The sequence below is a fragment of the Ambystoma mexicanum genome, chromosome 14 (genome assembly GCF_040938575.1).
Source record: "Ambystoma mexicanum isolate Mex_15411 chromosome 14, UKY_AmexF1_1, whole genome shotgun sequence".
Lineage (NCBI taxonomy): Eukaryota > Metazoa > Chordata > Amphibia > Caudata > Ambystomatidae > Ambystoma > Ambystoma mexicanum.
The window spans coordinates 408,692,140-408,719,796 of NC_090940.1; the positions used below are offsets into that span (position 1 = coordinate 408,692,140).

The 27,657-nt window shown below is 45.7% G+C and overlaps 1 protein-coding gene across 11 annotated transcripts in view; it reads left to right on the top strand.

The window, feature by feature from the left end:
• LOC138526830 (protein-L-isoaspartate(D-aspartate) O-methyltransferase-like) overlaps window positions 1-23,368 on the top strand; it is a 1,059,036-nt gene extending 1,035,668 nt beyond the window's left edge. For 9 of the 11 annotated variants that reach the window (XM_069637551.1, XM_069637552.1, XM_069637546.1 and 6 more), the window contains 2 exons: window positions 22,102-22,141; window positions 23,016-23,368. In XM_069637551.1, coding sequence (XP_069493652.1) covers window positions 22,102-22,129 — 28 coding nt within the window. In that variant the 3' untranslated portion in view covers window positions 22,130-22,141; window positions 23,016-23,368. The remainder of the gene's footprint in view (window positions 1-22,101; window positions 22,142-23,015) is intronic. The other 2 variants (XM_069637554.1, XM_069637555.1) reach the window with 1 other exon arrangement.
• The last annotated feature ends 4,289 nt before the right edge of the window (window positions 23,369-27,657 follow it).

Below are 27,657 nucleotides of genomic sequence, written 5' to 3' on the forward strand. Positions count from 1 at the left end.
TTGGTTTCCATTCCGGCGTTGGCAGTTGCCATGGAGACGCGCCACGGGCATTCTACAACGTCTCTGTTGCCGGCACCTGGGAGCTCCTCCTTCAGCACGTTCGATCACGTGACGGATGATGAGAGTCACGTGATCATTAGTCAGCGTTCAAAAGCGACGCGCTGACTGCCCTCCAGCGCTTCACAGCTGATCCTGTTGGGCGCATTACGGATTACGGATTACAGACTAACACTGACCTCGGATTGATTCTTGGACTCTGATTTGGCTTCTTCCTTCACGGTACCTTTGCCTGGAACTTACTCCTTTTGCTATACCCTGCTGGAACTGTTCTCTCCTGGACTCGACCACGTTTTCGTCCCCGGACTGCTATTGGATTGCCCTTTTGTTATGAACTTTGTTCTTGGATCACGTACCTTTCAACTGATTGACTCACAGCTTCTGGCTTCTACGTCAGGTGGTGATTTCATCCTACTAAGTGCATTACCAAGCTGTCATCTTGTCGTCACCCTTGCCGGCTGCCTCCGATAACATCCTTACACCAACATTGGGTCCCGACCAGCTCCTAAAGGTAAGCCCTATTGTAGACTTCTTACATATTCATATACAAGTCTAGGGTTCTGTGTTTATGACCTAACTTCGTGTTTGCCTTACAGTGGTCATAGGGGGCATCTTCCGGCATTCCTGGTTCCGGCTGACGAAATTCACCACCTGTGGCCTCAAGGACCGCTCGGGCAGTAATTTCTTGTTTGCTCGAGTGGTACTTGGGGACGGAGGTTTCATCGGCTACACGACCATCAAGTCTTGACACTTGGTGCTTTAACTTTCCCCCAGGAAAGGGTTAATTTACTTTACATTGGAGGATTCACAAAAGTACTTACCTGCTTAAGAATATTTGTTAAGGGACGGCCACCAGGGGACGCAGAGATCAGCATGCTCTCTCTGTGAGCTCCGTGACCAGCACCCCGGAAGATGGAATGAGCCCCCGTCTTTTGGAACCCCCTGCTGAACAAATACAGGATTCCGCCGTGTGAACGTCCCCCCCACCCTGAGGAAAAATCCTGATGTAAATCGGCCCTCCACAGCCTCAGAAAACGCAAGAGAAAATCGGGGCCTCCGAGGCACGTGGAAATCGAAACCAACTGCGTGTGTCTCGCCGTTAGAAGGCCCGGAAGGCGTGCGTTCGGGTCCCGGAGTGAAACACCCTCACACGAGGACGTGAGATCAGCCAACCGACCCGGTGAGCGCAAATAAGTGCTGCACGAAGGAGTGAACTGCGGATCGCGAACATACCAATTTGTGACAGAGTGACATTGGGGAAAACTGCCGAGTGGAGCCCTCACAGATCTGCGACTTCCCGGGTGAACCCAACGGCGGGGTTGTCTAGACCAAAAAAGGTGCGCAAACCCCACCAGAGGCGGAATTCATAATCGGAACCGACAGACGACAGCGCCTAGCCCCCCCTCGGAGCTGACTGCCAAGCACGACTCCCGGCCTGCCCACGGCACCACCACAGGTCCACACAAGAACTTACGCCGCCCCATCCGCAAACTACCCGCAGCGCAACTCGAGGGAGTAGGCCGTCATCACCCACCTAGATCGAGTGAGGCGTGAATTATCACAGCGCATGCAGTTTCTACCCAGGCCCATCATTGGTGATCTGTATGAGTACTAAGCATAAACTAGCTCACTTCGCTTACACCCCCACCTTGCTTACAACCGCTAGCGCCAAGATGGCAAACTGCACCACTACAGGAGACGACCTGGCTGCAGCTACGAAAGGAGACATAGCCGCCCTACTGTGGGAGATTAAGAACCTGGGAACAAATATAGGTGGCAAAATAGATAGGATCACTCAACGGCTCGATAGCATTGAGGACAGACTCGAGGGAGTTGAAAACAATCAGGCCTCCATTGACACACTGGAAGGGCAACTCGACCAAAGAATGACGGAGCTGGAACGACGTGAATACGAGTTTAAACTCGATGATTTGGAGAACAGAGAAAGGAGGAATAATATACAAATTTTTGGTATTACGAAGAGAGAGGGGGAAACGGAAGCGGACCTTAAGGAGACATTTCACAACATCATCAAACGTCTGACAACGGATGATGAGGTGGATGAACCGGTAACCGAATGAATTCATAGAGCAGGAGGCCCAGTGAGTGGACCACGCCCAGTCCTCGCCCGATTTCACCGATTCAGGGACAAAGCTAGAATTCTTGAGAAAGCCAGAATGAGCGAGAAGATAACGCTATGCGGAGCACAAATCTCCATTTACCAAGATCTCTCCTCCTTGACCCTAACCCTCAGAAAAATGTGCGGACCTCTAACGAAGATGCTCAAAGAAAAGAACGTTCGATATAGATGGGGTTACCCCTTCTCCCTCACGTTCCAATACGAGGGGGCCAGATTCAGACTGCGATTGGAGAATGAGATCGTGCATATCTGACCTCTTAGGGACACAAGGAGAAGATGCTCGTCAAGAAGCGACAAATAAGGAAGGAAGAGAATGGTGACTCCAAGGCCCCCGGAGAAGGAGAGTGAAGGGGTCGCGAAAATTCAGGAGGGGCAATCTCTCCCCAGAAACGGACAACTGACACCAGGTGATAAAGGTAAGACAATTCCAATCAAAGTATGTAAATCGTGTGATATGGATGCACGAACGCACACACATTCCCTGTACTCTAATGAAGATAATTAGGAGGGAACCACCAGGGGGCTCACTCTGGACTATGATGACTTATTCTGGTTAAGGGGCGTGAAGTAATGGCCCCCGGAAGTGGTCCGATGTCGACCTGGGACAACCGACCGGGCTCGACCGGACGCCATCAATTAGAAAGGAGGAAGGAGGGGGGAGGGGGAGGGAAAAGTTAAAGAAACAAAGAAGGTCAGAGCAGCAAACATAATGAACCACAAAAGCCAATTCAGCGTGCGGCTCATGAGCATAGAGCATCGCCGAGTGTACACAAAGAGACAACTCCCAGCGAGACAGAACTATGGCTACGAACATTAATATAAGGGAACCGGTCTCCTTAAGAGTTGGAACACTCAATGTTAAAGGGCTCAACTCACCGACGAAACGGTCCCTTGTAGCCAGAGAATTTCGTCAAAGCGAATTAGATATTCTTCTACTCCAGGAAACAAAATACATAAAAGGAGATGAACGACGGATCCTTGGGAAACGAGTGGAAACTGAATTTTGGGGCTCTAGCCCACTCAGAAAGGGAGTGGTGGGAATCCTCATTAGAAAAGGCATAGATTTTGGGATGACCAAGACATGGTCAGACGTTGAAGGACGAGCAATGTTAGTAAATGGGAAACTAGGTAATCTGAATGTCACAATTGCCACCTTGTACGCTCCGAACACAGGCCAGTCTAGATTTCTCTCCAGAACAATCCCTAAGATACTACTTGAAGCCACCGGGCACATCATCTTGGGGGGGGGGGATTTTAATCAATGGGCGAACCCGGCCACAGACCGGAATCCTGGGAACCCTACCACGACATTCAGTGGGACGACCTACCCAAAAATAGTGGGAAATGGCGCTGCAATGAGAGCCTCTGGAGGGATGTCGTTTTCAGAACTGAAATGGAGACAGAAATCTATGAATTCTTCAAAACAAACGACAATGGAGAGGTATCAAACAAACAGTGTGGGAGGCCTGGAAGGCCACCTGGAGAGGGATCTTGATAAGGGAAGGCTCATCAAAGAAGAGAGAACGTAATCTTATTGAACAAAGGCACCGAACTGAAATTTGCCAATTAGAACGCACACCCAAAATAGGCGAAGAAATGGATCTTCAGAAGATGAACAAAGCCAGAGAGAAAAGAAATGAACTGAAACTATTGGAGCATGAACAGGTCGTGCGTAAACTACGATTTTTAAAACAAAAGTTCTACGAGAAGGGCGATAAGGCCGACGCACGTCTCGCCGCCAGGCTGCGAGAACAAAGAGCGGAGCGAAGAGTATTAGAAATTAAAGATGATACCTCCCCCACATCACACGCCCACACCACCATCCCAGAAAATTTTGCAGACTTTTATGAAACTTTATATTCTTCTGAGGTAGACCCTGAGCGATCACAGACAGAGTCCTATCGGTCCTCAATAAATGTACCCCGTATTCCTGACTAGAGGTCGAATCACTAGAATCCCCTATTACGGAACCAGAGGTCCAAGCCGCCATAAAAAGATTAACATTGGGCAAGTCCCCGGGTGAAGACGGCTACAAAGCCGGATTTTATAAAACTTTCTTCACCGCGCTGGCCCCCTTCCTGACACTCCTCTTCAATGAAATAATGGACACAGGGAAACCCCCAGACTCCTTTACCAAGGCATTGATCACTGTTATCCCCAAAGCTGGGAGGGATCCTACGAAATGTTCCTCATACCGCCCCATCTCTCTACTCAACCTTGACGCAAAGATATACCCCAGAATCTTGGCAGCGAGGCTCGAAACACTCATTCCTCAACTTATACACTCCGATCAGGTTGGGTTCATACTGGGCAGACAAGGGGCAGACACAATCCGCAAAACCTTCCACCTGATCCACGCATCCCAGACCATGGAGAATGACCCGGCCCTGCTTTCCATCGATGCGGAAAAGGCCTTTGATAGGGTGGAATGGGGGTTCCTTGAGGCAGTACTCCGAAAGGTGGGAATGGGCACTAGATTTCGGAGAGCGATACACGCAGTTTATACAGACCCCAAGGCATCTATATTTGTGAACGGGGAATACTCACGGTGGTTCAACCTGCAGCGTGGAACCCGACAAGGATGCCCCCTCTCAGCGATTCTCTTTGCCCTCTCCTTAGAACCCCTGGCAATCGCAATAAGGGCAGACCCTACACTAGAAGGTATTCGACTGGGGATAACAGAATACAAAATTGCCCTCTACGCAGATGACATCCTCCTCCACATCACAAACCCCTCCGTCTCCATCCCCCAAGCTCTCTGCATGATAGAAGAATATGGTAAACTCTCAGGGTTCAAAATAAACAAGACAAAGTCCACACTCTTTCCCCTCCAAGGCCAAAAAGAGGCGAATACCATCAGATTCTCCCCATTCGGTCTCAATATCGAACACTCACAACTACAATACCTGGGGATACAAATAACGAAGAATCTAAGTGACTTTTTTGAAGCAAACTTCCCTCCCCTATTGAAACCATTTAGGGTAGACTTGACAAGATGGGACAAGCTCACAATATCCTGGCTAGGCCGGCTTAATGCAATTAAGGTGATATCCCTGCCCCGGTTCCTAAATCCTTTTCAAGCGATACCCATTAGGATTCCAAAAAGCTTTTTTACTGAGATCAAAAGGGCCATGCTCCAATTCCTATGGCAAGGGAAAAAAGCAAGAATTCCATATAAGACCCTAACGCTCCCAAAAGATAAAGGTGGAGTTGGGCTTCCCAATTTCCAAAAATATTACGGAGCCACTCAACTTAGGGTATTGATTCCACACCTCTGTAACCAAACAGACACCCAGTGGGTCAATATGGACAACCATTACTTTACACCAACCACAGTAGCTGAATGGTTATGGGCACCTAAAAAAAGAATCTGTAGAAAACTCAAAGACCACCCGATACTAATGACTATCTGGGACATCTGGACACATGGCAAAAACATGCAAAACATCACTACCTGGCCGGCTCCCCTCAGCCACTTATGGTCCCCAGGAATCAACGACCACATCCCAGAAGTCGGAAGGTTCCAATCATGGTATGAGGCTGGATTAGAGAGAGTAGGGCAACTGCAACGGAAAGACTCCTTCATCTCTCTCCCTGAACTAACCGAAGCCCTCGGAATAGGCCCATTATCCACCTTTCAATACTTGCAGATAAAAGGGGTTTTGACAAGAGCCATGTGGAAACCCAAAATTAATGAGAGAACTCACCCCTTTTGAGAAAATACTGGACTCAAGAACTGTAATGAAAGGCCTAATATCTGATATGTACAAAACACTGATAGAAGGGGAGGGGGTGAACACGGACTCATTGAAAAGCAGATGGGGAAACAGATTTCTCCAAACAGTTCACCCCAGACCTATGGGATACCATATGCCAGGCAGCCACACGGATATCCATTTCAAATCAATACAAACTCCATTCAATCAAATTATTGCATAGATGGCAACATGATCCAGTCAGATTATCTAAAATGTTTCAGACTACGAGCCCGGATTGCTGGCGTGGATGCGGAAACAGAGCAGACTACTGGCACATGTGGTGGGGATGTCCCAGAATACAAGTGTTCTGGTCGGAGGTCCTGGGCTGGATCAAAGAAGTCGACGGTATCGACGGAACACCTACTCCCTACCTCATATTGTTTTGCCTCGAGAAAGATGAGGATGACTGGGTCAGGATCAAGGATCTAGCGCCACAATTGCTATTAGCCGCTAGGGCAACACTAGTAATGAGGTGGAAAGCGCCTACAACTCCCACGAAAAATGAATGGATCCATGTTTCCAATAATATATGCATAATGGAACATATAACAGCGTCGCTACATGGAAAATTACCTCAGACTGAAATCTTATAGATGGAATATAAAAGTATATACCTGCCCACCGGCTTATCTCATAACAATGCCCCTACCACGACGATAGAGGGACAAGAATTGACCTAGGCAACGTATAAATTGAGCTCTGCAACAGACACTCTCATAACCAACGTAATTTCGGCATTGAACACTGACGCTGCTCGCCACACGATGAACGCTGCTTGACCTGCAATACAGGTTCTGACTAGGGGGGAGTGGGAAAGGGGGCAAGGTCATGTTTTTGCACGAACCCTATGTATGAAGAAGGTGTTTGCAGGACAGACACTAAATACGCCGAATTTTAAGGGTTCGCTTCTTCATTACGAGACAGTTAATTGTGTACTTAAATGTATCCTTTCTTTGCATGACTTGTGTCTGTAAAACTAAGAAAACCAAATTTACAAAGAATATTTGTTAACCATTGTTTTATTCCCTCATCTTTTCCTTTCGACACTAACCTCAGTACTGCTCTAAATGTGCCAGTGATATATCAATGTCCATAGTGTCCTAGTTATTTAAGTCACCTCGGGGTGTAGGAAGTATCTTTGTGCCATCCCCAATGGGTATCTACTGATTTATTGAAACTGAGAGTGTGTATTTTGAAGTATATTTTTGTGTTACATATTTCGCTCCGTTCTAAAGAAGGCATATTCAACTGACTGTTAAATTCATAAATAATTGTTTAATCAAGAAACCTTGAGTGTAAGTGTTTATTTGGATACTTGTCACTGTGAATCTCTGTGTAATACCCCTACAGCTCACATTGACCCCTCTTGAGATAAGCCTGGCTGCCCAGTCAATCTACCAACTTCTGTAGTACACGCTTATACCAAAGGTTGGGTTAACTATTGCCAAGAGGACAAGGCTGGTGCAGTCTCCCACAGGGTACTGCATACAATCTTGCCCAACAGCCTTTTATCCGTGTGGGGAAGTGTGATGGAAGTCAGGTGTGCGTAAGGATCAGTAATTGTCTGACCTTGCCTGACCATTGTATTGGGATATGTCAGGTATACAGCTCTGGTCCGTTTTCACTACCGGTGAGCTGTCCGTGGGAAAGTGTTCTTGACAGGAAAAGGGGTGGGGGTTGAGTTCCTAAGTATCCTAACTGGTAGGATGGGGAAAAAGTGTTGCAGGCAAGGGGATACCACATCTCACCATCCAGTGTCCCACTCCCGAAGATCCCTCATTCAAGTGATGCACCCATACTGATCCACCCGCAGGAACTGGATCCAAAAGTGATGGCGTGTCCTGGACACCTGGATGACAGATTCCCGGGGACTAGCGGGTGAGACACCTTCAGGTTTCTCACAGACAGGTACTCAACCTACATATCTGGTGGAGCTTCCCTATACTCCAATCCTACTGGAATGAGGTTCAGCAGATAGTACAGATGGTGAGGGGTGGGGGCCCCATCCACACCAGTGGTATGCTTGCTGGGCTTTGTGGATGAAAGGGGAAGGCAAGCAGGGTGTAGTTCGGTGGAGCTCCTTAGATTGATGTTAGTTGTGTGTGGCAAGGAACACTATTGCAGCTATATGAAGATCGACCTGAATCCCCCAGATCGATGATTGGTTGAATCGGATGTGGAGGCTTCTCATATGTGAGAAGGTGTCATTCTTCCTGTGGAACAGACGATTGTGCTTTTATGTAAAGTGGGGAGGTTTCCTAGACTTTGTCAAGCTCATGAATAATGACTATACTTGTCCCACACGACTGAGGGCTCTGGGGCTCCTAGAAACTGTGTAAATGAGCACCATAGGGATTTGGGGGAAGGCCGACTGCAGAGAGGGCTAAGGGGGGGGGCAGGGACCATTGTGGAGGGGTGGAGGGACGGATTTAGTGTTGGGGAAGGGCGTGGTTGGTTTTGTTGTTACCTGTTTGCTGTCTCTTTAAAGCAGCTGTATTCTACTGTGTTGTGAAATAAAATGAAACATGATAAAAAGATTTGCATTACAAAAAAACCTAGGTGAAGGGATATTGAACTAAACTCATAAATAATTGAAACATGTTGGGTATTCTCACTGACAGTTATGTTATGCAAGAATAATACCACAGGGCAGACTGCTGCAATGAAAAGAAATGTTTAACCTGCAGCATCTTCAAATATGCATAAACCAAATTTCAGAGAAGAATGGAAATACTGCATAGATTATGAAAGATTATTTTTAAATGCTTTATGAAGTTCATAGTATCCATAATAAAATGTATACATGTCTCCTTTATATGTGAGTAGTGCAGAGGAAAATTGATGAAATGTTTGACAATGGCGAGAAATTATATAACTTCAGTTGTGAGGTATAAGGATTGGAGGTGGGGAACATCCCTTCTTATTTAAGTCTGATACCAAATTACACAGAAACGTGATTACTTGACTACGTCTAAACAAGTTAATCCTCAAAAGGGCTCACTTGTCAATGGGAAGGCCTGTGCACTGAGGGATTGAGCATACAATTCACTTCCTTTTTTGTGCATGTAATATTACCATTTGCATGAAAGAGTTAATTTCTGTTCTATGGAATGAACATTGTTCCAGTATTAGGGAAGTGTGGTGAACCAGAAGGAGTCAGACTCAAGGACATCACTTCAGTGATGTTTATTTAATTCAAAAGAAAAACGTCTACCAGTCCATATTGCAAAGAGGGATTTCCCGTCCTATCAATTAAACTAGGGTTCTCGTCTTTAGTCAAAAATAAAAATAGTCCTCAGTCCAAAACTACCTTGCCCTACCACTTTAAGGAAAACACATAAATATAAGTCAGAGTACTATGCACTGGCTTCTCTATACCAGTTGTAAGCTGATGTCTGTGTCACAATTCCAATGTTTGTTTTCACAGTTCGTCAAAGAAAAGTTCCTGAGTCTTTCTCTGGAGTATCAAGTTCTTTAAATGGAGGGTTGATTCCCTTAATTCACATCCACCAGTTCGATTTCTCGTGTTCTTGTCCTAATTGTATGCAAAGGGAGTCTACCAGTTCCCCTTGTTTCTCCTCTTGGCTTGGTTGAAGGAACCCTCCAGTTCCCTTTCACATATAGCTTGCAACATTCCACTTATCTCAACAGGGCTCTCTAGACCCCTCTGGCCCTCTGACTTTCTTAGCTCTTGGGGCTGACTCTGAGCCTCTACCAATGTCCATTACTTGGGTTTATAGGGCTCCCACAACCCTCTAGGGTATACTATCTCTGTGGGTCGGAATGACCCGTACGTGGTTTTACTCCACTGGCTTTTCTTTCCCTTTTCATTCTTTGTTCTGCTCGCTTCCCTCTTCCCTGAGCAGTACCTTCACTCCCTTCAGGTGTGCTCCAGCAGGGTGGCGTCTCTACTCTAGGAGGACGTTGCTGATCATTGCTCTCCTCAGCATCTCTGTCAAGTGCCATATCATAAGCGTTCGGTTTCCTTATTCCAGCTGCTTCAGTGCTTTCTCCGATTCTCGCATTGGGAACAGAGGATTTGTTCCTCCATCGCTCTCTGGCCTCAGCGCTTGTTTGCGTGCCCCAGGCCCACCACAGCTGCAGCGTGGCTATGCCACCAGATACTATGGGGTTTCTCCTGTTATCCCCTCAGCGATATTACAATTCTTGATGCTGGCCTCCGGTTTCTCTCTTCCGAGTCTTGGTATCTCCACGCCACTGCTAGCTCTGCGGTACAGTGTGGCTCGGCCCTTCCAGGACATTGTGTTGTCAGAGGATCGTCAGAGGATCGCCTCTGCATAGGATTTCCCCATCTCCATTAATGATTGGTCGTTGCTTTATTCTTGCCGCTGTTCTTCCAAGGGGCATGTTGCTTTGTATCATATGTTGTGTTTTGGGGAAGTTCAGCATTCCCGTGTGCCAAAGGTACGGAAGCAGTGTCAGTATGTTTTGAGTTCCTATTGATGGATATAACATCAGTCTCGACTACTCCCATATAGGCAGACACATCATTTCTTTGGGAGTTCCTGACAGGAATGGGAGTCACTCCCAATGATCTCCCACTTTCCCAAATCCCTAGGGAGGGTTTTGTTTAGCAGGCTCACTGTCCTAGCCTCAAAAGGGGGTGGCTCCCCTCTGGGTAGGCCGAATTCCCTAGATTCTTCACAAAAGCCTTGTTGTTTTTTCTTTTTAATTTACATAATCGATGGCTGGTATCTTGATTAGCAACTTACCTGACAAAGGTGGTTGCTTCAAGAAATAGGATGATGAAGTTATTTGTGTGATCAAAAATCGGAACTCTCTCTTACTTCCTACTCTTCTTTTAGTTTTCAGCTAAAAGCACATTTTCTTTCCTACTTTTAATGGACCATTGTTTTTTTATTTGACCAAACTTTGTACCATAGTTTCATTTACTGAGCATGCTTTGGAGATAAGTGCGATGTATATACAAAAAAACCTTTTGAAACTGCGCATCAGTGATAAAAAAGGCGTGAATGTCCAGAAGGGTCTGTATTTATTCTTACAAGATTTAACTTGTCATATTGATAATTGGGGCTCTCTTTCAAGAGTCTTAAATAAGGAATTATCTCTGTACTAGGACATAGCATCAACCCAAATGACAGTTCATTCAAGGATCCTTCATTTTACTGTTTTTAAATGTTCATGCTTTGAATCAAGATGCAACCACTCCATGGGGAATTAACCCACGATTAGATGCACAAGAAAGGATCATTTCATTATTTTCAGAATAGTCTGTCTTGTTTTAATAATTTTTAAAGTGACATCTGTAGGATGTACCAGACATGTCCTGTTAATCGGGTCAGGCAAAGTCAGGCACTTGACTTTCAGTGCATACACCTGATACCAATTAGATTGCCTCAACAGCTAAAAGGCAGAACCTAGAAACACACTCTGAGCAAGGTGGAACACGAGTACGAGCAGCACTTCCTGGGTAAAGTCAAACCGACGGACCAAGGGACAAGAGCAGCAAGTTGAAAACCCCAAGAGTTCCCTACTGGAGGTCGTTTTCTCTGACAGGCCGCGAAAGACACATGTAGAAGGCCAGATCCCACATCAGAAGGCTGCATTATGTTTCAAGGATGCCAGCAATCCTCCCGGGTGAACGGCAGAGTTGGGGAGGCGAGGCCAAGCCTGTGGTACTAGCCTTGACTCGTGAATTGGAAATCGTAAAACCAACATAGAAACGCACACAGCCTGTGAGTTGGCAAGAGACTGGTGTGTGTTAAAGAAAGTTTGAAGTGGCAACATTATATCGAAAGTGAAAGCTGCATGCGTGTGGATGAGACGCGAAGAAAGGCAGACCTGTGAATGAACTTTGAAGTAAGGACAGCTGTGAAATCAGCGAAACTGAGCAACGGCGTGGTCCGGCGAAAGGAAGTAGCTCATTCAAAATTCTCACTGAAAGGTGCATTGTTTGTAATGGTAAAGAGAATGAACTGCAAAAGCGAATTAAGCAAAATTACTCCTAGAGAAGGGGAGAGTGAAAGTTGAACCTTGAACTTTTAGTCGAAGTGGTCCTGCAGAGGTCTGTAAAGAAAGCCACGCACCTTCGAATATCTTCGACATCCGATAGCGGTCTGAGCCCGACTGAGGGAGACCTGAAGTGTAATAAGCTTGGAGCAGAGAGCCTTCTTGCAAGTCTTGTTGAATTGTGTTCTTAAGAGGTCTGAGCCAGACATAGGGGGACATATGTGAACTTTGTTGGGAAAGCTCTGAGCCTGACAGAGGGGTGACCCATGTGAACTGTGTTTTGAAGAGGTCTGAGCCTGACAGAGTGAGGCCTACATTAACATTTTGTTGAAACATTATTTGGAAGTCTGGAAAGAGAGACTTTAACGTGGAAGGCCAGGTGGGCCTTGATCCATGTTTTGGAACTGTTTGTGTTGAAAACCCAAGCCAGAGTGTCATCCTACCTACAGGGACCACCTTACTCCGTGTAAGCTAACGTGGGGAGGAGAGCTGGGTCAGCCACATTTATTCTTTTGAACACTGATTTTCCCTTTACATACATTTCTCCTTTATACACTTTTTGTACAAGAGATAGGGCAGGCATTTGGTTTTGTTAGTATAGGCCATTCTGATTTGACAGACTCCACTAGGACTGTTTTGTTTATCGTTTGATGGTTGAGACTACTCCATTCTTAGTTATAGGGCAACCTCAGAAACTTCAATAAAAGTTTTACAAATGTTACCTATTGTGTCAGTGTCATACTTGTGATACCATGCCTCCCCCACAGATACTACTGTCACGTTCCTGGTGGGCCGTGAATCCTCTGAGAGCGCACCCTCGCCTCAAATGAAAACTAAACGGGTATCCCATTCGCCCGGTTTCACTGCTGCCCATTCTACCAACAATGGAGGTTACCATGGAGACGTTTGCTGCGTAATCGTATCTATTACGTTACATTCTAGGAGGATTCGGCATTCAGTAGGGGTTACGTGATTTCCACGTATTGTTTCTGCCAGAGTTCTCCGCCTTTGATATCAGCATAAAGTCTTCCGGTCTGTGTGGAACGCTGCTTCTGATTAAGGTCACGAGTACTTCAGACTTCTGTGTATCCTGACTTCTTTGAAGCTTTGTTTCTACGCCTTGTCCCCGACATTCTTTGGCCTGCCGATTCTGTGCTTTTCCTGACCGCACGGTAACGAACCTCGCCTGCTCGACGGACTGTCTTTTCTGCTTTTCAGACTACTGCTGCTAACATAGTATTTACCCTGTCTGCCTCTCTCCTTGCTCCATTTCCGATTTGGATTGTGTACCACTCGCGAACCTCCCATTCGCAATTCCCTTCATCGTTTTCAGCCCAGTTAGGTGCTGTTTGGGCCTCAGACCTGTTGTGATTCTTCATACTGCATAAAACACTGCAGCTTTTTTCTGACGTCATTGTCCGCTAGACGTTAATCTATATTTGCCCAACCTCCTGCCTTCCCTCTACTACCGTCCTAAGTTTGTGAACCCATTGTGATATTTCATACTGCTTTCCACACCGCAGCTGTTATTGGCTTCATTGCCCACCAGATGTTGATCTGAACTTGCTCAACCTGCTGCCTGATTCCATATAAGACACTACCAGGACGCTCTGCAGGAAGGACACGGTGCGCCTAGCCGACTCTAGTGTGTCCCTCGTGCCGTTCGGGTGCCATTCCCATACTAACCTTCCCTATGTTGTGTTGTTTGTTTTCTCTGGATTATAACACTGCATCCTGGTTCTGATATTGTACCCATTCCTGTCAGACTCATTGAATTAAAGTTCCTTCTCCACCCCACTACGTTTCAAGGCACTAGTGGTTAAAACATCTTTTGTTATTTTTCTTTGTCCCCTGTTCTAGCGAGGTTTGATCGGGTTGGAAAGCTAGCGAACCTGCCCCCGTGCTGACTCGAGAGTGATCAACATTGAGTAGGCTGGTTTATCGTTTCAGTATGTATTTTATGCGCAAATCATCCCTGGATCTAAGCTTTGTTTATTTCCTTTTCAGCCTGGGTTACAGCAGTGTGGTGCTCCTGCTCTTTCATTGATTTTCCCTTTTGTTCCAGTGATTCTTGAATCGGCAAAGGGGCAAATCTATAGAAAGATCTCCCCCATGTGAGGAGATCCGGGCTAGGACTAGTCCGGGTTCTACTGTTACTTGACTTACTGGGATCCTGTGTACCCCGGCATCTAGGATACTGAGTGAGTACTCACAACTACCAATCAGAGGTACGAACACTTTGAATCAAGGCTAAGAAAGCCAATGAGGTTACAGGAACCTCAGAAACCCACGCGGGCAAGCACTCCTGTGAATCAGAACGAGAGAGGTACGAACACTGCTAATGAAGCCGGGGAAAGCTGACAAGGTGACGGATCCCTGAGAAAACCGACCGGGTAATCGCCCTGTGTGATTCAGATTGAAATAGTTCTGAACACTTTGCATCAAGCCTGGGAAAGCCAACAAGGTTACGGGAGCCTGAGAAACCCGAGTGGGCAAGTGCCCTATGTGAATTGTATTGATTGAGAGAACACAAGTCTAAGAGCCACAGAATTGTTATGACGAGAACTGTGTTAAAAGGGAAACTGGAGAGGTTCTGAAAAAAAACTTGTTTTCCCAAGGAAGAGGGAACCATATGGAAGATACTTCTTTTGACTAGCAAAGTCTACTGTTTTATCATATTGACTAACTTGAATCGAACGATACACCATCCAAGTGATTGGGCCAGGCAGAAGCCTAAGATAGAGGCCATTTCTCCAGCCTCTCTTTTTAGTTAAGTTTTTCAAAGTGGTAGGGGCAGATTAGTTGGATTCGATTTTGGACTAAGGACTGTTTTCTTTGACGAGCAACGTTAGTTTTAGTTTCTAGGTAGGGTACATCCCTCATAGAGACAGGGAAAGCGAGGAGTTTTCATTTACTTTTAATAAACTCCCTTCATACATGTCAGTCACTGGTCTGATTCCTCATTCTGGTTTGCCACAACTACTGTACACTGAAAAAAGCGCATCTCACACAGACAGGAACATTCAATGCTTCTAACCATTTAAACAGCCAGAGAGGCCTGGTCTGCTTTCTCTGGGCTACTTATAGCTCCACTTTAAAGAGTGTTGGGAGGAGCAAAGGATGTTCATTCATTTTGGTGAAGAGGGGTTTGTTGATCTATGTGGGTACATAATAGAGATGTATTAAAAATTAGTATATGCGTTTGCAACTGAAAACCTATTTAGCAGTGTAGGGAAAAGGAGTGCATACATAGAAAATCATTAATTATACTAAAACTCCTCAGTCTCATCTTTGCCATCGTTGAATTTGTGCATTGTCAAGATGGTTTGAGCATTTTAGAGAACCTAATAAGAAAGCAGGATATACGCTAATTAAGATTATTAATAATTATAATAATTATTTTATAACATGCTTAATACCGGAGAGGTTGCGAAGCGTGAGCCTGGGATTCGGCCTGTGTTGCTGCGCATTGTCTTGCTTTCCACTGAGCTATCCTCCTGGATGTACACAGAATACATATACTCTAGAAGTCCTCACAAATGGGACATTTCATGATACTTCTGCACGGAAACAATTATCTTTAAAAAAAGAAAACAATGGGGCTCATTACAAGTTGGGCCGTATACAGTAAAAGTAGCGGTAACGGAATTACTGCTGAATTAGCAGTCAGCAGTAATCCCGCTGGCAGAATTAGCCCTGGCAGAAATACTGCCAACACGTGGCTGGATATGATATATGATATGATATGGCATTTATAACGCGCTGATACACAAGTGTCACAAGGTGCGGCAAGGGAGGGGGAACAGAGGGAAGACAGACAACGATCCTACTAGGCCAGGTGTCATTCAGATTGCGCAAGTGCATGGGAAGGGGAAGGAGGAAAGTGCGCGGGGAGAAGGGGTAGGGACAGTGCAGTACATGGGATAATAAAATAAATAACAAAAGTAAAAGTGCGGCCAGCAGGTGGCAAGTGCACGGGTGAGAGCAGACATCAGGTGTCAAGTGCTGGTAGTGGGACTGTAGGGATACAGAAAACAGTCCCCAGTGTGGGGGTTACCAGGAAGGCAGTGCAGGAGTGGGACTGGCGGGGGAGGGGACCTAGGCCCGAGATCAGAGGGTGGACAGGCAACCAGTGCAGTTTCAGTATCAGCCAGGAAGTCAGCAGGGGACAGAAGGAGAAAAAGCAGAAGCATAGAAAAAGGTTTTGAGGTGCTTCCGGAACCAGGGATGATTCTCCTCAAGTTTCAGGGAGGCTGTTCCAGAGGGAGGCCCCAGCTGAAGAAAGAGATCTACCACCAACTTGGTGCTTGGAGAAGCGACTGACCCTGAGGGAGTTGGAGGCGGATGAGCGAAGAGCTCAAGAAGGAAGCTATTTAGGAAGAGAGAGTTGAAGGTATTGAGGCCCTAGACCCCAGAAGGCTTTGTGGACAATGCAGAGGGTTTTGACTTAATCCTCAAAGCCACTGAGAGCCAGTGCAGAGATTTCAGTCATGGGGAGATACGATCCCTGGGCTTGAGGCCAAGGACAATTCTCGCAGTCCTGTTCTGGATGAGTTGCAGAGGGCGGAGAGTAGAAGCTGGCAGATTTAGAAAGAGGCTGTTGCAGTAATCCAGCCTAGAGAGAACCAGAGCTCTGGAGACAGTGAGTGTCTGGGGGAAGGAGAGGAAAGGAAGAATGCCTCTGAGGAGGTGCAGCTGGTAGTGTGACTTCTTAGAGACGTCAGAGATGTGAGGAGAGAAGGAGAGCGTGGAGTCGAAGATGACCCCGAGGATTTTAGCCTCACAGGTGGGAGCAGGAAGAGGGCCAAGACAGGCTGGCCAGAGAGTGACAGGAAAGGAGGGAGCGGGTGTGCCGATGAGGAGAATCTCGGTCTTACTGGCATTAAGGCAGAGATCATTGGCACACCACTCCTGGATGGCGGACAGACAGTCAAAGATGAGAGAGGGAGAAGAGGTGGCTGAGAGTAGCCTGAAAATGAACTGAGTGTCATCCGCATAGCACTGGGAGTTAGGGCAGAGCGCTGCAATGCAGTGGGCAAGAAGTGCTAGGTATTGCTTAAACAGCCAGGGAGAGAGGTTAGACCCCTGGGGATCACCACAGGTAGAGATAGAGATAGAGGAGAGGTAGGACCCAAGTTGAACCTGGGAGGGTCGATCAGAGAGGACATAAGTCAGCCACGCCAGGGCCTGACCGGTGATCTCCAGGTTGTCACGGAGACGGTTGAGCAGGATGGCATGGTTGACCGTGTCAAAGGCAGAGGAGGGATCAAGTAAGATGAGGACACAGGGGGTGTTGGAATCAAGGTTGGAGAGCAGGTCTTCACAGATGTTTAGAAGAGCAGTTTCCATGCTTCTGGCAGCTCTGAAGCCAGACTGATGATCATGGAGATAACCAAAAGATTAATTGTGAAGATTGAGCTGGGAGATGGCAAGCTTTTCCAAGAGTTTGCCCAGGAAAGGAGTGGTGGAGATTGGCGATAGTTAGCCGGGCAGGACGGATCAGCAGAGGGTTTCTTAAGAAGAGAGTGCACAAGGGAGTGCTTGAGGGGGAGGGGGGAAGACTCCAGTGGCAAACAAGTGGTTGCAGAAGTCGGTCAGGGCAAGAGCCAATGTGGTCCTTGATGGTTTTGGAGGAATAGGGATGAAATTGTTTTGACAAGACTTTCATAGTTCGGACTTGTCTAGAAACCTTGTCTGGGGAGAACAGGGGAAAGGCAGAGATTGGGGGAGGAGAGGTGGCCGAAGAATGGCCAGAGGAAGAGCAGGGAGTAGAGGGAAGAAGAGGAGAGGAGGAGAGAGAGGACAGGATGTCCTGAGTTTTAGAGATGAAATGAGAAGCCAATGCCGTGCAGAGGGTCTGGAGGGACAGGATTAACACTGGCGCTAATTCTAGCTGTAGAATTACCACCAAGACCCAAAAACGGTATTTTTGAATAAAATGACCTTTAAGGTCATGTCCCCCATTAGCTGGGCATTAGTGACCAACAGAAGTGATCTTTTTCAGGGCTAACTCGACCTCAAGAAGTGGCTTCAGAGCCACTAATGGATGATCAAACATTGTGTATGAAACAGATTGCTGATAAGCAGGTGGTCCTGTCAGGTGACGATAGAGAAATGCAACTTAGAAACAGGTGGGGGCTATGTGAAACTGAGGGACCCATGCAATGTCTTGCCATATGATTAACATTGGGCCACCTTTTCTTAAATTAAAAATAATTGTGTCTCCCAGTGAGCCCATCCCGGACCCATGTTAAAGGGGAGAAGAAGCCAGTCGGGACCATGTATAAACGACTTGTGTGTGATGGATACAACTTGAGTTATGAAGACAATTATGATTCCGGCCTTCTCATAATTCCGAGGGTATGGAAAGTTGGTGTGATGATAGGTTATGGAAGTAAGGTTTGAATCAGGAAGGGGCAGATGTGTGGCTATTTTAGCTCAGGAGTAAATTGATAAAAACGATAGCTTCTCCCAGGAAGGGCGTGCAAGGCGAGATATTATTAGTATTAAAATATAGAACTCAAAAATAAGTCTGTGCCGGCAATTGTCTGAAAAGTTAGGGTAGCTGCCATGTTGTTAGATTTTAAGGACACTGAAGAAGTCAAACCCACTTGTCATTTTGGGATAATGAATCTTTCTCCTCCCTCAGTCTCCATCATTCACACATCCTAACTCCTTGTGGGCGTATTGGGGGAGGGATAGGGAGAGAGCTGGCCAATCAATAGCGTAGGAATTCTGAAAATAATGAAGTGTCACCAGCCCTATAAGAGATCATTTTTCAATCTGAGGGGAATTGCTGATCTTTCTTTGACTTTTCGACTCTTGGGATCTTTCTTTGGACTTTTGATTTTTTCCTTGACTTTCCCACTCTATTGCTGTGCTTTAAACATTGTGTGTGAGACAGAGACTGGGAAATCTAGAAGCTAGCTGGGGCTGCCATTTGAGGATCCAGAGGATGTCTGGGTGCTGGGAACTACCCTTGACCAAAGCCTTTTGACCAGATCTGTGCTGTCCTCAGAGGAGCTCTGCTGTTTCGCTGGATGCCCCATAACCAAGGACTCCCATGTAAGTAGATTGATCTAAATGCCAACAAAAGTGTGAGGGGAATCTCCCAGACTTAATCTCCATCTCACAAAGCTGGTAGGGGGGTGGAACTGGGGAGGCCCTTGGCACATTTTATTAAATCCAACTCCAATTCCTCTATAGAAAATCACCCTATCCATTTAAATTGAATTGCGTTGGGAACTGCCTGCCTTAATTCTTTCCATTAAATTGTGGGGAAGGGAGAAGCTGTGTAGTTCCTTAGCACATTAAATTGGAGTTAAATCAATTACATTCCCATAATGAAAATCACGGGATGAGTGCTGTTAGAGTTTGACACTAACAAAGTGCATGCACAGTGTGTTGGACCCGGTATAGATAATAAAGTACTTGGGTGACTCTACTTTTCTGAAACCCATGTCTTCTGTACCGAAGGGGGTGTCAAGAATCCCAAAATAAATAACCCTAAAACGCTGCCATTGAAGTGAATGTGAAGTGTGCAAAACAAAATTTCCCATTTATTTACTTGCATCCCAAAACGATTTTCCGAAGGCCCTGCATTTCATGCAAATAAAAAACCCAAAACGATTTTCCCATCGAGTTCCTTTCCTGACTTTGCCTTTCAATTAAAAAACCCAAAACAATGTTTTCATTGTGTCTATTTGTCCAGCCCTGCCTTAAAAAAGATTTAAAAAAAGCCAAAACGATTTTGCTACTATACTCCCACTCCCTGTACCTTGCCTTCAAATTAAGGGGTGATATATAACTGGGAGAGAAGAGCATTGTGATAACCCAAGCAATCACTGGGGGTTGTTCAAGTTTCATAATTGTTAATGTGCAAGAAATTCTGTGTGTGTGCTTGATGTACAGTCTCTAAATGTTACCTGTGTGTTGTAATATCTGCAAGTTCATTAAAAATACAAGTCATCCAGCAGAACGCTCAGACCCAACAACAACTCACTCCTTGCGGTCCCTTGCTACAAAATTACGAGAGCAGGAGGTAGTAGCTTGCAGGTTTTGGCCCCTAAACACTGGAACTCCCTCCCACTGAATATGAAAAATTAGGAACCCTTCCCTGGATTCAAAAAATGTTTAAAAACCTGGTTATTTAACCATTTTTAGCAATTTTATAGATATGCCTACTTCAGTCAGCCGCCATAGGTCTGGTCAGTTTCCCTATGACTATAAAGACGCACACCTATTGGAGGCTTGAGCTAGATCTTGTAAATAAATATGATTCCTGTACTGTTTTAGCCTATGTATGTTAATGGTTTATGCCATAATGTTTATTTGTAACGTTGTCTGTCCACAAGTATGTAAGTAAATATTTCCAAATCAATACCAACAATGTCTGTAACTACGCCGTGATACCCCAGGGTCTGGGCGTGTATCAAATGTAATACGTAAATAAATAAGTCAGTCAATTGGTGAAAGTAATTTGAAATTGTGATATTGTGTAGTGCCACAGCATTGGTGGCTGGTGTTTTGGTTGCTATTCTTCTTTGTCAAACCTTAAATAAATATATGTTCTTACTATACACCGGCCTGGTTTCTATCTCATTGGTAATACAGAGTGTATTGGCTGGGGTGGTGAGACACAGGTTGGAGGCCTCACTAAAGTTGGATCTGTATAAGCGCTTTGGATGCGTTCCACCTTGATTGGGGGGAAAGGAACTCCCTGAGTTGAGAGTGACCGCCTAATTCATTGTGACAGCTCGTCCATGCAGGGGCCTGCAGAATCATCGTCGGGATCTTCATATCATAAGTCAAAAAACATTTCTAAATAAGATTGAAATCATGTTGGGCTACGAAGTTGATTGGCCATAATGTTTTCTTTTTTGGTGTTATAATGAACCTTGATGTTTATGTATTTTTTGCTTCCCTTGATAAAAGTATTGGAAGAAAATCTGTTTAAGCTGTGGAACATATGACGCGAACATGAATAGTGAAGTCCTACAATGTATACAATGTATCAGTACTCTTAAGAAGTTGCTGTGGCGGTTAAACAAAAAAAAAAATGTTGCTGTGGCAAAGAAATAATTGTTTGTGCCGTGGTGTTGGGCCAGAGACATGCTTAAGTCTAAATAATAAAGAAGACATCTTTTTCAGGAAAAAAGTACATGTGCACTCTGCCTTTGTAGTTTCAAGTTGTCAAAGATGGAATGCTGAGACCAACAACACCTCCAACCACTGTATTGACAGCCAGCACATTGTTTTGCATTCCACAAGTTGTCATGGGCATTGGGCTTTTTAACTGAGCCCAGAGGAGGGTTTTCACATATCAGTGAGGCATTCTTTCAGTCTGTGGTCCACAGTTCTTCCCCCTTTGCCCTGAATTAGGTCGTCCTTCTTGGCGCAAAACACATAAAGACTCCAGGATTTATAGTTTTCCCTCTTGCATTGGCCTTGGTTTAAGTTGTCAGTGACCGTCATTCGTCCCCTTGTGCCCTTCTACCTGGTACTCCCAACTTGTAACATTAGATTTTCCAAAGTGAGAGACGAGACACCAGGGTTTATCAGGCCTCCCCTCCTTGTGTTAATGGCTAGACTTAGAGATGGTTGTAAATCTAGGCCCTTCCAACCCTGTATGATATTTCTTAGAACCAAAGTTATGGTGATTGTCTCATTCTCCTTCAACCTATTTTTTTCTCCTCTCTCATTTCTCCTCCTGTCTGCTCTCTCTGTTGCTTCTTGTTCTTGACACCATTCACTTTTTCTCTCCTTCTCTCCCTCGATAACTCTTTGCCTTCCCTTCCCACCTCTATTATTCTCCTTCTCACCTTCACTGCGTTTCCTACACTATCTCTCCCTCCTCCCCTCCACTGTTTTTTCTCCCTCCTTTTCTCCAGTTTTCTGTTCCTCTCCTTTACCTCCTGTACTCTACTCTTTCCCCCCCCACCTTCTTACCACTCCTATAGGTTCTCCCTTTTTCTCCGACCTCTAAACCTCTTTCTAATCCTCCCTCTCCAGCCCAATCTCCTATCGACCATTTCTGCTACTCTCTTTCTCCTCCGCCCCCCCTCTGTCTCTTCCTCCTCGCTGCTCTGCTATGGTTTACCCTGCACACTGACTGTTAACTCCACAATATTCATCTGCTGCTTCTCCTCTATATAGGGCTGCAGATTTGGGGACGGACAAATAATTCTATAGTCTGGTGAGTACAGCAGGCAAGTGTATCTTTCGATTGGATAAGGACTACGCACACTACTTACTCTGCAGGGGTCTTGCATTCTCGAGTGCACTGCTCTGTTGACCAAGCTGACAATACATAGGGGCATTGGTAATTTTGAATCTAGTATGACCACGATCCTCGCCCTGGCAACTCCTTGCAAATGCCAACAGGCCCTCCCATCGAATCCTTTCAGTAATATGACTTCTGTTCTTCTGACCTCTTCAGGCCCCTGCAAAACAGATGCAAGCGGGCCCGGAGCATTCCCCTCTAGCTGTACCCCTAAACTATTCTCTTTTGGGCCAGTGTGTTATTTATGAAATAGAGGTCAGTGAGCATCTTACTGCTGGCCCAGATCTGGTACAGTTTCCTCATGTATATTCTCAACACTATCAGTGTTCCCCAGGTAGCAGGCATTCCCCCGTATATGGGACTAGGCATGGATAGGACGGAGGACTTGGAGGGATCCCCTGTCAACCACCGCCTCTATGGCTCCCATACCTGAGTGGATCGAGGGTAAAGGCCCCAGGGACATCCTTGTCCCATACTTTAGCCTCCCACATGTGACGTTGTTGCAGAGTAGGCATACTGCTGTAAAGTTTTTCCATCCAAAGTCTGCAAAACCTATGTAGATCAGAGATGCACAGGCTTGCAGGGAAATCAAAGACCAGTGTCTGAATGATCAGTAGTGTTGCATCAGACCCAATTATGATATGTGACGGACTGTGCCTCAAACCTTCCTCCACTTTAGGAGCAGGAGCCTGTTGTGCACTCAACTGATATTCAGTGTCCCATATGCAGATACTGTAGTTTCATTCCTTGTCTTACTTATTTTATCTTCTGTTCTTTTTTGTTTTAGGGATGAGATCTGATGAATTCTGGTCCACAACTGGCTGACCCTTAATAGCCAACGTTAACAGTGCCTTGAAAAGAAAAAGATTCGATGTTTCTGCCTGGAGTTAACACAAAGATTTTCTTTTGTAAATTCAAAGATTACATTAAAAGACACGAGGGCAGCGTTTGGAATGAGCCAATACCGTCTCAAGGCTCAAATCAAAATGTTTCCGCAAGTGAAACACTTTCAATATACAATAGGATTGGATTCAAAGTGAGATTACAGAAAACAGTGGGATTCAGAAACTGTGTGTGTTAAAAATGTAAAAGGCATGCATATTGTTAAATATACCAAAAAATAAACCTGCCTTCATTACATTTTCTGAAGTGTATCTAACATCTGTTTCTCTCATGTTCTCTCATATTCTCTCGGACGCCTGTAGACATATAATCGGGAAAGAGCCTTGCTGCATAGCTGCAAAACCCACTGCAGACAGTAGCAGTGTGAGCACCTTGGGTGACCTTCAAGCCAATCTTCTGTTTCAACCCAAATCCAGCCTCCCTGCATGTCTTGCTGTAATTCCAACGTGCTCCCCGCAATCCTCAGGCGCTAGTAACAGACTGCCCTCTGACACCTGGGCTCGCTGCATAGCCCCCAAACCAATCAGGCAGCAGGGTGAGCACTTGGGTTCAATAGTAGGCCTTTTTTCTTTTAATCCAAACCCAACCTTTTCGCTACTACCTCACCCGCTGCGATCAACCTTTAGGCCCAAGTCAGATGTCATTGGCCCTGAGGGTTGTGTGCCTTCCAAAGCCAATTATCTAGTTTCTTTCTTGGCTTTCAGAGAAGGGCAAATGCAAAGGTTGAGGTCACTTTGCTATGTTGCAGATGACCCGCCCTGCCTTCCTCCTGAAGCAGGACGTCTACCACTTTACAATCGGGTATGGAAAGCTGCCCGAAGTATGCTTCACATGTGACGCCTCTGCTCACGTGCTAGCCTGTGCATTTCTGTGCATCCCGTCTACTGCCTGCCCTGGTTGATTTTCCATCTCGCTGGTCCCCCATTGAATACTGCATTAATTACATGTTGCCTCCAAACGACCAACTCTGTTTATTGCAAACATTAGTAGCATTAGGTCTGGAGGGCACTTTGTTGTTAGTACCAGTGAAGAGTTCGACCCGTACACCACTTTGGAAAATCTTCCTACTAATCAACATAAGAAAGTACCCAAAATACACACATATATAAAAACTGATTCCAAAACATTCTAAAAGAAATGCAGTGCTAAAACACCGTCCATATTGGCGCATACAATCTGAAAAGGACTTGGTGTATAAGAACAGAGAACTTTTAAGAATGCACCTCATCTCTATTCATTTCAGTAAATATTTTTTGTCAGACTGTGCCAATTACGAAACACCTGGGTTCAATAAAGACGGCAAAACGAAGCATTTGAAGTTCAACACTTTTTATTAGGGAAGAATATACAACTGCAAACAGTGAACCAGAATCTGCTCAACAGAAATAACATGAATAGGAGGGCCTACTCCCAGTCTCTCTCACCCTCTCTCTCCCTCTAATTCTTTCTCTCTGCCCCCTGCCCTCTATCTCTCCCCCTGAATAGTTAGGCCATTGAGCCTTTGTCACAACAGTTCTAGTTCGCACAATCCACAAGAGGTCTAGAACATTCAAGATGGGGTTGTGCCAGCCCTCTCTAATGTTGACCCAAAACGTTTTCTTCCTCTTAAGCAAGACTAGCTTCAGGCTTTCCAGGGTCCCATACTGCCCAGCTAACCCTTTTGATGATGTCTTGTAACCCTTTCCAGGTTACAGTGTAAGATGATGTTGAGCTCAGCTAGGAGAGAGGTAGATGGATCACCTTGCAGGTTGTTATTCCTTGGTAGATCCTGTCCTCCTACTTGCTGAGCTATTACTAGCCTTCTTGACCAACACTGGAACCTCCTCCCATCTTGTACCTGCCCAGGGCCCGATTTGGCCTTCAAGAACCTTCCTCCTCAAGCTGACTACTTATACCCGAGCCTCAAGGATCGGTTTCTTAATAAAATCTTGATCTCTCTTCTCCATGGCCTGCTCTTTCCTCCCCCCACCTCACCAACACAAGGCAATTTGTCCTTGCTCTCTTCCACCTCATTTGAAAATGTCTCTTCTTCAACCCCCTATCCATATGTCAATTATTTTGCCTTCTAGGTTACTTTTTCCTCTGCTTATACAGCTATATCCTCCTTATACATTGTGGTCTTCCCCAAGTCACTTTAGCCTGTTCTTATGGCCATCACGTCCTTGCTAAAGCCCAAGGCTGTTCTAGTCACCACAACCTCCTTCCTGCCAACTTGGGCTGTTCTCCTTACCACTATCCTAGGTTGTTCTTGGTGCCATCCTCTCATCTCTGCCACCTTCAGCTATTCTGAGATCCACCTAGTCTTTTCCACACTGGGCTGTTTGCATCCCCTCCAGCTCTCACACACCAAATAGAGGCTGACTTCCAACTCTTCCACTACCACTTCTTAAACACATCCCTCCTAACCGTTACCACCTTTGCTACGCCTATTACTACCACCACCTTCCTTTTCTGATCTCACCACCTCCTTCCCATCTGTAGATGTCACCTCCTGTATCATGCTGCTACCTCTCCAGATCTCTCTAGCCTCCTCTCTTTCCACTCCCCAGCCAGTCTCGTCTCCAGCACTGAAGTATCTAGCCTTCTCAAAACACAAGCCTCCTGCTCCTGTAACCTACCCGAGGCAGCTAGAACTGATCGCATGTATACTATGTTCCCACCGCCTTAAGTGAACCTTTCACTGAAGATAATCATCTGCAAGTGGTAATTGGGTGACAGCTGGGATTGGCTAGCTTGCCTCTGTACCCGGGTCTACTTTGGGCTTGAGTGGGTGGGACTAAGTTTATAACCAGCCTGGCTGCCATCTTGGAGGCCAGTACCCTCTGTTTTCTGCCCCTGCAATGCTTGTGCTGGGTGAGGGCTTTGCTTTCCTAACATGTGAATTCAGCATTGGTGACCAATTGGGTAAGCTTTTTTTCTCTTCTGTTTGGTGAATGGACTGTGAGTTTGGGAATACTGCAACAATGTTTTCTTGTCAGAGAAACTTTCTACTGAGAGACAATGCTTCTGTGACTGTTTGTTCTTCGATAGAGTTCCTTTTCAGAAAGCTGCTGGTTTGCAACACTGTGTCCGCGGGTGGTTCGGCCTCATTGAATGTCCCATTTAAGTTGTGAAATTAATTCACTGATGCCTGGACATAGTTTTCACAATGTTAGCATGCTTGCAGCATCTAGTGAAGGGAATTATTCACCTTTAAAGGAACAGGCACACTTTCACATCATTTAATCCTGCTGCAGTGACATAAAAGAAGCAGAAATCTCTTTAACCTTGCACGGCTTGGGGTACGAGAATGATGTTTGTTCACAAACGCACCCACTTCGGATGTAGTGCTTGCATGCACCTGTAATCATGCCCCTTTCCAAACAAAAAGAGACCCTTTGGGACCAGAGGCCTACCGGGAAAACATCCTCTATCGCAGTGAGCCAGTCCAGGCTTGGTTGAGGGGCAACGTGTAAGAAGAACAAGTTACTTACCAACTGTAACATTCTTTCGACTGAATGTTCCTCCCACGTATTCCTCATCTTGTAATAATTTGTTATCTCCAGCTTCGCTGCTTCGGAAAAAAAAATTCTCGACAGAGGGCGCTGTGCTCGAGGTCGTGGCATCGATTGTCCCTCGACGGGCTCCGTACCGTGTCGACGTCACCGATGGTATAAATAGCTCGAGCCGCGCCCGTTGCTTCAGTTCTGTTTTTTCGATTAAATATATATAGGAGGAACACCCAGGCGTGCCCCCTGACCGATACATTCTTCGTGAGAGGAAAGTGTAAGAAACGTAAAACTGTACTGTGGGGTAGGATGGGAGGGTCGATGAGGAATACGTGGGAGGAACATCCAGTCGAAAGAACGTTACAGTTGGTAAGTAACTTGTTCTTCAAATGGATTGTGTCCTCCCACGTATTCCTCATCTTGTGATAGGCTCCCATAGCAGTATCAATTTTGGAGGCGGGAGTACTAATTTCAGTTTTCGAGGACAGAATGCAGAACTGCCTTGGCAAATAAACCCTCATTAGAGGAGGCAGTATCCAAACAATAATGTTTAACAAAAGTATGCATTGTTTTCCAGGTTGCAGCTGCACAAATGTCTGCTGCCGGGACTCCCCTCTTTAGAGCCGCAGAAGTAGCCATTCCCCTTGTAGAATGGGCACGAAGTCCATCTGGTGGTTCTTTTCCCGCTAATCTGTAGCATTCAACTATGGCTAATATGATCCAGCGGGAAATGGTCTGTTTTGTTACAGATAAGCCTAATTTATGACCAGTATAACCCACAAATAGTTGGTCATCTTGTCTCAATTTAGCCATCCTTGAGATGTAAAAGCTAAGAGCCCTCTTGGAATCTAATCTGTGTAATCTCTCCTCTTACTTGCCCAGATGAGGAGGAGGATAAAAAGTTGGTAGTACTATTTTTTGTACCAAATGGAAGTCCGAGACTACTTTTGGCAAGAACGAAGGTTTAACTTTAAGGACTACCTTATCTTTATAAAAAATAGTATTTGGTGGTTTGCATGAGAGAGCCTGAAATTCTCT